The sequence below is a fragment of the Megascapheus bottae genome, chromosome 4 (assembly GCF_031878675.1).
Source record: "Megascapheus bottae isolate mThoBot1 chromosome 4, mThoBot2.hap1, whole genome shotgun sequence".
NCBI classification, from domain to species: domain Eukaryota; kingdom Metazoa; phylum Chordata; class Mammalia; order Rodentia; family Geomyidae; genus Megascapheus; species Megascapheus bottae.
This window is the reverse complement of record NC_143512.1, coordinates 65,978,465-65,991,240: the sequence shown is the minus strand read 5'-3', so window position 1 is coordinate 65,991,240 and position 12,776 is coordinate 65,978,465. Positions and strand designations below refer to the sequence as shown.

The following is a 12,776-nucleotide window of genomic DNA, read 5'->3' as shown; positions in this document are numbered from 1 at the left end:
TCCTGGAGGCTCTGAGTGACAATGGAGCACGATTCATCCTTACCAAGCATTCTTTTGTAAAGAATGCTTGGTAATTAGCTATGGAAGTTGATGGTATAGAGTAACTAGGCAAGGCGGGAAGTTAATTCACTAAAAGCAAGAGAGCTAAGTGTCAGAGTTATTAGGACTTAGTCCTGATAGTCCATTTGAGCACTGTTTTAGAAGACAAATAATCTTCCAGTAAGGAATGTTTCTCATGTTTGTTCTTAGTTTTTAACCAATAATACCCCTTTTTAAGGGTAAGGGAAACTGGCTTCATACTGTCTGTTACCTTCACATACACCAAAATATATAATTCATGAGTCAACTTAATCAGAATGGAATAGATGTGGAGGGATTTAGTTTGCCGGGTTACGGAAGGATAATGGGGTGCCTGTAATCCTAGCTACTTAGGAGGCTGAGATCTGAGGTTCAAAGCCAGCTCTGGCAGAAAAGTCCCAGTGGTACTGTGGCTCAAATAATAGAGCATTATCCTTGAGCACAAAGCGGCTTAGGGACAGTGCCTAGGTTCTGAGTTCAAGCCCTGCAACTGACAAGGGAGGGGGGGGAGAAAGAAAAAAGAAAAGAGAGAAAGAAAGAAGTAGTTGGGCAGCAATGGCTCACATCTGTAATCCCAACTATTCAAGAGGCTGAGAGCTTAGCCTACACAATCATACAACTCAGACAAGGAAGTCCTTGATACTCCAATTACCACACCTCCCCCTAGACCCCCCCCCAAAAAAAAACCACTACAAGTGGATCTGTTACTCAAATGGTAGAGTGTAATCCTTAAGCAAAGAAGCTAAGGGACAGTGCCCAGGTCCTGAATTCAAGTCTCAATACAGGCACATTAAAAAAAAGAGAGAATTGTTCTGGTTTCTCAAGTCTCAGTGGCTGATGGAAATGACTTGTGTTGAAGGTCTAGAAATCTCAGGAATTTTGCCTATTGATACTGATTTTGGGTGTTCTCCCCTTCCATCGCACTAGATAAATGAGATGTCAAAAGAAGTCACCAAATTGAAGGAGGCCCTAAACAGCCTGTCTCAGCTCTCCTACTCAACCAGCTCATCCAAAAGACAGAGCCAGCAGCTGGAGACACTCCAGCAGCAAGTCAAGCAGCTTCAGACCCAATTGGTGGTGAGTAGATTTCTTTCTACTGCCTGGTTTTGGGGGGAGGGGGAGACAGATGATATACCAGCTTAGATGATCTTGAGAAAAATTCTCAGCCTTAAGGATGGTTAGGCTTCAAGGAGCAGCAGACTGAAGACTGCTCTGTTGAGGACCAGAGAAAAGAAGAAACACTGGTAGAATTGCTAGATATCGTGTGTACTTGAGATGGGTGAATGGACTACTGGTAAGGAAGGAATCAGGAAGACAGTTTGAGGACACTGTCACACACCTGCTAACATGTCACCTACCCACTCACATGTCACACCTTATTTTTCTATAAAGATCATTCTCCATCTCTGGTAATGGCCAAGAGCATTTTGTTTTCGGGGATCATGGTCTTTGTGGTTGTGTCTCTACCTACTTGAAGCAGCTTCTTGGACTGCGGCGCCCGGCACCCCTGACCAGCAGGGAAGAACGGACACCACACGAGGATCCTTCTCGATCACGCTTTATGGAAGAGCAACTTATTTGAAGGGAAAGATGAAGCGGAGGGGCGCAGGGCAGGGAAGTGCAGCTGCTTATAAACAATCAAGGAACGCGGGACTTTTGCCATTGGCTGCTGTGCTGCTAAGGTCATTTTAAAACTCGGGATTGGTCAGGCCTCTGACGTCATACGCGCAGACGCAGCGGAGCGAGCAAAGGCTCTGCACTCACACACCCACTAAGGGGAACTAAGAAATTTGTATACAATGAGCGAGGCAGGGGACAGGCGCCGTCTTGGCTGCTCCGGCTCCCCACATCTCCCCCTTTCTGTTTTAACGCAGCAGGCCAACATACCTGTTGTGAAGAGAGTAGAGGTGCTGTCCTCCAAAGTAAAACTTGAGGTCCTACTCTAGAGGAGTGACCCAGGCGGCCAACCCTGGATCCCTCCCCTCCAGGTCCTCTTTTCCCTTTGTGGAGATGGGCTAGGGGCGCAGACCCATATGCTGACGCACATGCTCTCCCTGACCTGTTAGGGTCAGGAGTGGTACTTTGTCCATCATTTCACAACTCTTGGCTGCCTATACTCCTATTCCTCGTGCAATAGACTAAGGTCTCGAGGGTGCAAAGGCAGTACAGGGCACTTTTAGTTGGCCTTTAAAGCTGCAAGCCAAATTTTGGGGGATGTCCCTGCTCCAAGGCAGTGAGTGCATGAACAAGCATTGCTCTCTCTCTCTCTTATTGCGAGACCTCATTCAGCAGAGCAACCAAAGGCTAAAGACACAAAACCCAAAACAAACTGCAACAAACATTCACAGGAACTGGAACAAATGTAGGCAATGGCTCCAGCATTGACTCAATTTACACTCTATGGCAGAACAATTTAAAATAATCAGAGCGACCCAATTTTTGAGAAACCAGCCTAACACAGAAGGACAGATTTTTTTGACAGGGTAAGGCATAGGGAACCTTGCAGTGAAGTTGCAAGGAAGAATTGGTGGCACAAAGGGGAAAAACGGAAGAAGCATTAGTCACAGGCATTGGTAATGGAAAGGTCTTCATCACTGCCCACATCGTCTTTTCCTTGTTGCTTTTTCCCTTCTGTCTCTTCATCCAAAGTCGTGGCAGCAGAAGAATTATTAACAGGATTATTCCCAGGATTTTGTTTCGCATCATCCTCTTTAGGCGTTTGATTTTCCTCCAATATCCTTACGAGGCGCTGCGGCACCCAATGGGGGAATTCCTGTCCCTGTGGAAAAACACAAACAGCTCCCCTGGATCTCTGAATTACAGGATCCGGTCCATACCATTTGTTATCGATAACATTTTTCCACATTACTTTTTGTGTGGGTGGTATTGCCATTTTTCCAGCATGCCGATCAGCAGCTGATTGTCCATTGTCATCCACTGTTACATAATTTAAGGTAAACAGTGCAATGGCCAGCCTTTCTCTGGGTGAGGCATCTCGGCCTATTCCCTCCTTTTGTTTAAATAAAAGTTGTTTAAGTGTTCTATTGGCGCGTTCCACAATTCCCTGACCCTGGGGATTATAGGGAAGGCCAGTGGAATGAACTACCTGCATTTGAGTGCAAAAAGAGCGAAATCCGGCAGAGGCATAAGCAGGGCCATTATCTGTTTTCAATTTTAATGGTTTTCCCCATGCTGCCCAGGCTTCCAAGCAATGAACTTTAGCATGGGACACCCTTTCCCCTGTAAGGGCCGTGGCATGCAATATGCCAGAGAAAGTGTCCACTGAAACATGAACATATTTTGTCCTGCCAAACTCAGGCACATGAGTAACATCCATTTGCCATAAGGCATTAGAGCAAAGGCCTCTAGGATTAACTCCAATTATGAAAGAGGGATGATATACTACACAGGATTGACAAGCTTTAACAATTTCTCTAGCCTGTTGGCGTGAAATGGAAAACTTATAACGAAGGGTTTTTGCAGAAACATGATAAAGTTGATGAAAATCTCGTGCTAATTGAACAGAATTATGGGAAAGGCCCACCAGGGCTCTGGCAGTCAAATCCACTAAGGCATTGGCCTCTGACATGGGACCAGGCAAGCCAGTATGTGCCCGAATATGACCAATGAAAAAAGGATTTTTCCTTTGTAAAATTAAACTCTGAAGTTGGGATAATATATTTGAAACTGTACTGCTACCTTTTATGGAGGCTGCGACTTCCAGGGATGCCACTGCATTAACTACATATTGTGAATCAGAATATAGGTTAAAAGGCTCAGGAAATTTCCTGAATACTTCTAAAACTGTTAGACATTCAACTACTTGTGGAGTTTCTGGTTGAAAATTTAAAGTTACTGGCTCTTTTCCTTGAACTACATAGGCACCTCGGCCTGTTTTTGACCCATCTGTAAATATAATTAGGGCATTACTCAGAGGCAGTTTTTTCGTAACTTTGGGGAAATACACCCAATCTTCACGCACAAAATTCAGCAGTGGATGTTTGGGATAATGATTGTCAATTATATTTGGAAAGGAGCACACCAAAACTGCCCACCAGTCAACAGAGGCAGCCAATATTTGTACTTGTTGCCGGGTATAAGGAATAATTAATTTGTCAGGAAATTTTGCAAAGTGAGTCAAACATGCCTTGCAACCTGTAAGAGCTAGCAAAGCAACTAATTCTGGAAAATACTGAATAGTTTTTAAGCCATAAGAATTTCCATGCAACCATAACAATGGGCCTTCTTGCCATAATACTCCTGTAGGATAATTTTTTGTTTTAAATATGCACAGTAAGATTGGCGCTGATGGATTTACACGCAAGAGTTGTGCATTTTCTATGGCCTGTTCAAGACGCTGAATGGAACTCTTAGCCTGAACAGTCAATTTTCTAGGTGAAGTAACATCCGGATCTCCCTCCAATAAGGAAAAGAGGGGCAACAATTCAGAGCGAGGGACATTAAGAAAATTTCGGACCCAATTTACGTCCCCCATTAATTTTTGAAAATCATGAAGGGTATGCAAATGCTTTGTCTTTAATACCACCTTTTGAGGTGTAACAACTGTGGGAGAAATTATGGAACCTAAAAACTGAACCTTTTCTGAAAATTGCACCTTTAATCTCCACTTGCCTGAGACCTTTTTAATAACAAAAATAGGGGTATTCCATGGAGAAACAGAAGGCTCCACATGTCCAAACCTTAGTTGTTCCTGTACCAATTGAGTTATAGCCTCCAATTTTTCTTGGGACAGGGGCCACTGAGGCACCCACACCGCTTTAAAGGAACTTCCCTTTGGGACGTAGGGGGGTGGGGCAGAGGGGGCAGGTCGGGCCTGGCCATTGTCTGCACCAAATCCTCCCCTGGGGCTGTATGCGGCAGCCTGTTCCTCTAACTCCTCCTCTTCCTTTGAACTTAGCTCCTCCGGGGGCCCTTCCCCCTCATTTTCTGTGCTTTGATCTGACTCTCCTGCATCCTGATAGAGGGAGCTCCTTGGTCCCTCCTGTTTTTTCTTTTCTCTTCTCTCCTCCTCCTGCACTGTACTTTGTGAGGGCTGCAGTCCCTCAATTCCATTCTTTTGTTTTCTCTTACATTTTACCCCACTCTTGGTGGTCCCTCCTTCCTTGTACGATGACTCCGAGAGACTATCCTGGTGCTTAATTAATACCTTCCTCCCTTCTTTAATAATATCAGTATTTCTGCCCTCCTCCAAACAAGCGCGCACCATTCTCCATATGGGCAATGTGGCGCGGGAGACCCCTCCCTTTTCTAGAGCTCTATCCAGGTCCTGGCCTAATATATCCCAACAGGCTAGTGAGAGATCTCCAGACTCCGCAAACCATGGGGCGTGTATCTCAATATCTGTTAACACTCTATGTATTGTGCCGCGGGAAATTCTCAGCCCACGCTGTTTAAGAAGGGCTTGTAAGGGGGCACAGAAGTCCCTTATACGGCACACACTTCCTGAAGAGTTACCCATACTGATGTTTAAAGACCGAGTTAACACAAACCACAGAGGAAGAAGGATAACAAGCACCCAGACAGGAACTTCTCAGAACAACATACCTAGAAGGAGTCCTCTTCACGTGTCAAGTTCTGGATCCTCTTCGGCCCCTCCGCAGGTCCCGGGTCTCGGCACCAGTTGCGGCGCCCGGCACCCCTGACCAGCAGGGAAGAACGGACACCACACGAGGATCCTTCTCGATCACGCTTTATGGAAGAGCAACTTATTTGAAGGGAAAGATGAAGCGGAGGGGCGCGGGGCAGGGAAGTGCAGCTGCTTATAAACAATCAAGGAACGCGGGACTTTTGCCATTGGCTGCTGTGCTGCTAAGGTCATTTTAAAACTCGGGATTGGTCAGGCCTCTGACGTCATACGCGCAGGCGCAGCGGAGCGAGCAAAGGCTCTGCACTCACACACCCACTAAGGGGAACTAAGAAATTTGTATACAATGAGCGAGGCAGGGGACAGGCGCCGTCTTGGCTGCTCCGGCTCCCCACATTGGACTGTTGTTTTTTGTTTTTGTTTTTTTTTTACCTAAGAAAGCCCTTTCTTGTCTGTTGTTTCTTGTGGGTGTTACAATAAATCACTGCAAACTTGAATTGAAGCCACATGCATTATTAACTTATATTTCTAGAGAACGGGAGTCTGAAATAGATCTTACCAAAGGCTTAACTTAAGGGCTTACTAGAATAAGGGGAAAATGTTGTCTTGGTTCCTTCTGGAAGCTCTAAGGGAAAATCTTAACTACAGGCCACCTTCTTTCCTAGTTTATAGCCCCTGGCTCATTTTCAGATGCATCATTTCAACCTCTGCTTCTGACTTCCCTCTGCCTTTGACTCACTTGCACTGCTTTTATGAACACCTTTATAACATTTGAAGCCTGCTCCATCTATGATAATCTATAACTCTGTCTCTAAATCTTTAATATATATCATATCTATATAGATAGATTATACCATATAAGGTCACATTTACAAATGCTGAGGAATTAGTATGTGATCCCTTTTGGACAGCCAAATTATTTAAGTATCTGTATGATTTTTAGTGACCCAAGGGAGTGTTACTATGTTTTGTTACCCAAGTTAAGGTTTAGTCATATCTATAGTTTGCATTTACAAACATCCATTGAGTAAATTCTTCAGTATAGACATATTCATGGTTTTCTATACTCCTTACACTGGATAGGCCCAATGTAGAATTCTAGCTCTTTGGTGTTAAGTGGTTTAGCAGTGGTGGAATTATTTGGTGAGGCAGATGCTCCTTACTGGGCTCTGCAGGTCATTCTCCTTATAAAATGATCATTTCAGTTCGTAGATAAAGCACTAGTGGTTTTTGTACACATGATGTCAAGGATATAAAAGTGAGTAAGACACAGATAGCCCTTGCTGCCATCAGCCTCATACCCAGTACCCAAGGACATAGCATCCCCTGGCATGCTATGACACACAGAGGAAAAATGTCTACCCCACCTGCAAGAATTGTAGATGAGCCTTGTGCTGCATCTTGAAGCGATGAATAATGACTCACCATTACTCAGAACTGATTGTGTCACTTAGATGACCTTTGCTAATTCCACTGTTCCTGTGGAGTGGAGGGGGTGGAATCTGAACTGTACATGACTGTCATTGAAGTGATAAACAGGTGACAAGTAATCAGAATTACACAATTGAGTGAACTCAGCAATTTCAGGAAGCTTCATGTGCCAGCATATAGTAGAATAAAGCATTTGTATAGAATCAGGGCCAGTTTTCTTCTAATGGTTTGTTTCTGTTCTTTAAAGATCTACATATGCTAATAACATTCTATTGTCTCTCTAGGAATGCAAGAAACAACACCAGGAGGTCATATCAGTTTATAGAATGCATCTTCTGTATGCTGTGCAGGTATGGTGCAATGTCTGGATATCCTAAGGAAACATAGTGGCAGATGCTACCAAAATTCCCACCATAGGATGAGCAGAATAAACAAGAATGAGAAGAGAAGGCTTCCATTTGGAAAGCTTTCAAATACCTTTTGCTTTGCTTTGGATTTTGTGTCCAGAGCTTTGTGCTGTTTACCAGGAGCAACCTCATCATATATTGAGAAATAAAGATAGGTCCACTCTCCCCCATAAAGAAGAGCCAGGTTTTAGGTTCTCAGAGCACTCACTACTTCCTTAGCTCTGCATTTGTTGCTGCTCTGGCTGGCTAGGCTCATGTTAGCAACTAACTCCAGGTACACTCCCCCTTTGGTAGGCTGTGGTAGACTAAGATTCATAGTACTCCAGATGGATAAAAGGAAAACCCTCTGTTGGACTCAGATCCTCACAGACATGGAGGATATGATAGAGATGATGTTCTTCTAAAGTTAGAGGGAATAAGTTGGTGACTTCATCACAGCCAGCCATTAATTCCTCAGAATAGATGTTATAACTTAATGGTGGTTTTAATGTATGTCTTTCCTGTGAATTTCCTAGGGCCAGATGGATGAAGATGTCCAGAAAGTACTGAAGCAAATCCTGACCATGTGTAAAAACCAGTCCCAGAAGAAGTAAAAGTGGATTCCTTGGCAGGACACTGTCCCTTGTTATCTAGCTTTGTGTTAGATCCAGTTGTTGGCAACCACTGCCATTGTTTTTATTCGTGGTATGCACTGTGACCTAGCATAGCTTTTTTTCTTTCTAAAGGTTTCTGAGGATGACTCTCAGGAGAAGAGGCCTAACTCAGAACCACTTAGAGACTTCACACCAGCAGAGGGAAATGTCCCTGACATCCTTTGAGATTTCATAGCTGGGATCAGCCATACCCCTAAGGTCTGGGCCTGATGTTAGCAGGTGGCTATCCTCTTTAGTACCCAGCCAGCTAAGGGGCTTCACTATGTATCAAGTGATGTGCTGAGTTTACCATGAAGTGACTGGTGGTTGCTTCAGTGCCTGCCCTTGGGCGGTATCAGCACAGGAGAGCTCTTTTTGCCTTTGGCTTCCAATCCCAAAGCATAATTTCATTTCTCACCAAGTTACTATGACATTAGTTATGAAGACCCTTTATCATGATAATCCTGTGGATTTTTTTTAACTATACTTCCATCTTTTCTCCCAGCTGCCATACATCTTACCCCCTGGCTAATCACCCTACATTTTGATGAGCTAAACTATGAAATCTAAAAACAAAAGTACTTTAAAGAGTTTTTCCTTTTTGAAGTAAATCATTGACATATTTCAAATTTCCTATGCAAACTTGCCTCCTGCAATTATCCATGAAGCTCAGGAAATCCAAATATTTTTGTATTTCAACAAGGGACAGTAAAATGTGTTTACAGCCAAAAGAAATGCCTCATGGCTCCTAACCTCAATTTTTTAAGTGTTTTTTTTTCTCTATATAATATTTTTATTGGCTCCTAAAGATGTTTTCCTATCTCAACCCCTAAATAATAAAATTACACTAGATTATATTAACAAAATATTTTTTTGGTAACCACTCTTGCCTCATGTAAAAACTTTCTCCAAGTTTTCAGCTGTAGCCAATGGTAGTTAATGGACTCTAAACTTAGTATGAGCTGCCACCAATACCCCCTAGGACTTGCCTGCCACTGTCTTTCTCCAGATTTGTGTCCATTCTCTTTTTTACTGATTGAATACTTTTGAACATCCCAACTCTACAAGCTGCCATAAATTATCTCATTAAGGCCTATTATGAGTACCAGTCAATTTTTCAGCTTTGAAAATAAATTCTGATATGGTAACATGGTGCATAGTGAATGTCCTGGGAAGGTGAAACATTTGTTTGCTTTACTCTTAGGTTAGAAAGTGCTTCTAACTTGCTTGCAGCTTGTCGTATTGCATTGATCTTGAGGGAGATAAATAGAAGACTGAACTTTCAGTATATAGCTGAAAGTGGAGGCCTGTTCTGACAGGGCCCATGTATACCACAGGGCTGCCTGGCTCAGAGGGTGTTTGGCTCAACTGGAAGATTTGTTCATTTGTGCTGGATGAGGACCAATAACAGCAAAACAAAAATGGCTTTTAAGCCTGGTGTTGTTACTTTTCTTAAGTTGTTTAATTATAGTGAAGCAATTCCAGATATGCTCTGAAGAAATGTGAAAGGACTTTTTGTCACAACACTTAAGAAAATACAAAACAACTCTCCCCCCACCCTCGTTCTCCCTCCCTCTCCCCCCACCCGTGCACAGAAATGCTGCAGAGTATAAAACTTGAGACATTTTGTAGGATGCCTGACAAAGTGTATGTAGCCCTTCATCTTGTTTCAGGATACATATTTATTACAAGTACTCTGGTTAAATATCGAAAAGTTATATGCTGTAGTTTAGTATTTTGTCTTTGTAATTTACAAAAATAATTGCAGAAAATAAACTTGTTTCATTTTTCATCTCTTACGTTGATTTTTTTCTTGTTGTGTTCATAAGTATGACATGGTTTCTGAAGCTCAATAGCATTTTGGTGTGGGATTTTTACATTCTGAGTGATGGCGAGTGATCGAGATGGTCCCCACCCTGGCACGCTAAGTCTTAAGCCGTCCTGTCTTCCCACTCTGCTCTAGGTAGCAGCCTCTTGGGGCACTTAGGTCACAGCCCTTTAATTCAGAATTGCCTCTTGTTTGAGCTGTGTTCTTTATATCTGTGTGGAAGATTCCCTCGTTTTCCTCTTTTTTTCCTTATTAATATATGGTTCAAAACAATCAAATAAATGATATTACTTTTGTTCTTACATAAACTTTGTTAGGACCGGTTCCAAAGCTCTTAGCAATTAAACTCACCCATCTTAAGATAACACGATACACGGTGTGGTGAGAAAACATGTCGAAGCACCACCTTTTGCAGAATGATAGAACTCTGGAATGTTGGATGCTGACAACAGCAGGAATTCCATTCAGCAAAGATGGGGGTGATGCTTTTGTAGCAGAATTATAAGGCAAACTTCAAAGCAAACATTAGCAAAAAAGCAACAGACCAAGCAAGCAAGACATTTTTATGTCTGAACAAAACCTGTCAAAGCGTTTTGGCCCAATGGAAAAAATAAAAGTTCAATCCTAATAGTCTTCATACATGGATATTAAAATCTGGCTGAGGAAGTGGGCAGTGTGGTATCCAGCCATGGAAAGGCTTCTCTGAGAAATTAAGCCCCAAGAGATGGTGGTGAGGAGGGTAGAGATTGTTCCCATGACAAACCAGGCCTATAATGGAGAGTAACAACCCTGTGAGTTCAAGAATTGATTAGATATGCCAGGTTAAAAAATAAGACAATGTTGTTCTTTTTTAAGAGAGAAAAGCGAAGCCAGGTATGCTAAATGATACAAGCCCCTAAACCAGAAGATGGTAAATGCAGTCTTTAAAGCCATGCAGGATAAGGGCCAAATGTCCATCATGATAATCCTTGGCACCCGTGAAGAAGTGATGCTGTATGGCCAGTACTGATCAGTTCACCTTTTATTGTTGGGTGAGCCTAATATAACAAGAAGGATTTTTTAACTTCCTGAAGATAAGGGAAGGGTGATTATTCAAAGAGAAATGTACTCATTACTTACATAACTGTAACCCCTCAGTATATCACCTTTACAATACAATTTAAAAATGTAGAGCTCCCCTATGACCCAGCAATTCTACTGCTTGGATTTACCCACTAGTCCGGAAACAAGGACATACTAAATCCACTAGCACAACCATGTTCATTGCAGCACTATTTACCATAGCAAAGATATGGAACCAACCCAGATGCCCCTCAGTTGATGAGTGGATCAACAAGATGTGGTATTTACACACAATGGAATTCTATGCTGCTGTCAGAATGACATCGCCCCATTTGTAAGGAAATGGAAAGACTTAGAAAAAATCATATTGAGTAAGCCAGACTCGAACATAGGCTCAATGGTTTCCCTCATTTGTCATAATTAGAAACCTTGGGCTCTCCAAGCAGAGGTTTACAATAGAACAAAACCAAGATAAACAAAGCCATATAGGATGAAGCTAAATGAAAGGACCTCCAAGATATAGAAACAAAAGCCATATAATGAGTGATTGTTGTCCTTAATGTACTATGTTATCTCTCATCTCTTTTGCTATCCCTTGGTTATCTCATATTGTTACAGTATTTCACCTGGTTATCTGATATGTTGTATATATGCTTGATGGGTATTTGAAATTGGATAGGGAAGGGAGGAAAACAACATGAGAGGCAGGGCTGGGGGTGGAAATGGGAACCAAGACATGAGAAAGTTATCAATGTTTGTGAAGTAAGGCACCTTCTATCTGGTGAATATAATGTAGGCCGGGAGTTTGGCCTAGTGGTAGAGTGCTTGCCTAGCATGCATGAATACCCAGATTCGATTCTTCAGTACCACATACATAGAAAAAAGCTGGAAGTGGTGCTGAGGCTCAAGTGGTAGAGTGCTAGCCTTGAGAAAGTCCAAGGACCAGTGCTCAGGCCCTGAGCCCAGTCCCAGGACTAGCAAAAATAACAATAATAATAATAATAATGTAACCCTTCTATTAATTACAATAAATATATATATAAAGAAATGTACCTTCTGTCTGGCAAATATAATGTAACCCTTCTATTAATTACAATAATAAAACCTAAAAATTAAAATGTGAGAGGAAGAGGACTCTGGAGGTGAAGAAAAAGTCAAAGATGTTACCTTAGGCTATACTTGCATGATTTTACTTTTCTCCATACCCTTTATCACTTGTTTTAAGGTGATTCACTTGGCTAAGGGAGTGATCCCTTTGAAAGTTAGTCTACTCTCTGTTCCAAAAACTACCACCTAACTTAGCCATGTCTCAGAGGAGGCAGCTTTTAACTAGTTCACACAACATTACTGTCTAATACTTAAGCCCTGTGTCACAGAGACATATTAGATTGTAAATTCTGGGAGAACTTACATATGTCTGTTTGTTCACCTTAATGCTTCCTGTTATAGTTGGAGTCTTGAATGCCCTGCAAAGACTCTCATTGAAGTGTTGGTTCCCAGCTGATGGGGCTATCCAAAAATGATGGAAACTTTAGGAGGTAGGATCTGGTTGGAGAAAGCCATCCTTTGCAGTGTGCTCTCCAAAGTATATTGGTATCTTTGCCTGATACTCTACTGTCTCTGCTTCCCAGCTGCCAGACCTTATCTACACACTCTGCTTTGCAATAACCCTCAAAACAACTTGGCCAAGTCCCCATGAGCTGAGATCTTTGAAACTGTGAGCAGAGATAAAT

At 42.4% G+C, this 12,776-nt stretch overlaps 1 protein-coding gene across 6 annotated transcripts in view; it reads left to right on the top strand.

Annotated features, from left to right (window-relative positions):
• Positions 1-9,952, top strand: part of Rai14 (retinoic acid induced 14) — a 126,163-nt gene extending 116,211 nt beyond the window's left edge. For all 6 annotated transcript variants that reach the window (XM_090332075.1, XM_090332070.1, XM_090332072.1 and 3 more), the window contains 3 exons: positions 1,006-1,155; positions 7,399-7,464; positions 8,037-9,952. In XM_090332075.1, coding sequence (XP_090188201.1) covers positions 1,006-1,155; positions 7,399-7,464; positions 8,037-8,114 — 294 coding nt within the window. In that variant the 3' untranslated portion in view covers positions 8,115-9,952. The remainder of the gene's footprint in view (positions 1-1,005; positions 1,156-7,398; positions 7,465-8,036) is intronic.
• The last annotated feature ends 2,824 nt before the right edge of the window (positions 9,953-12,776 follow it).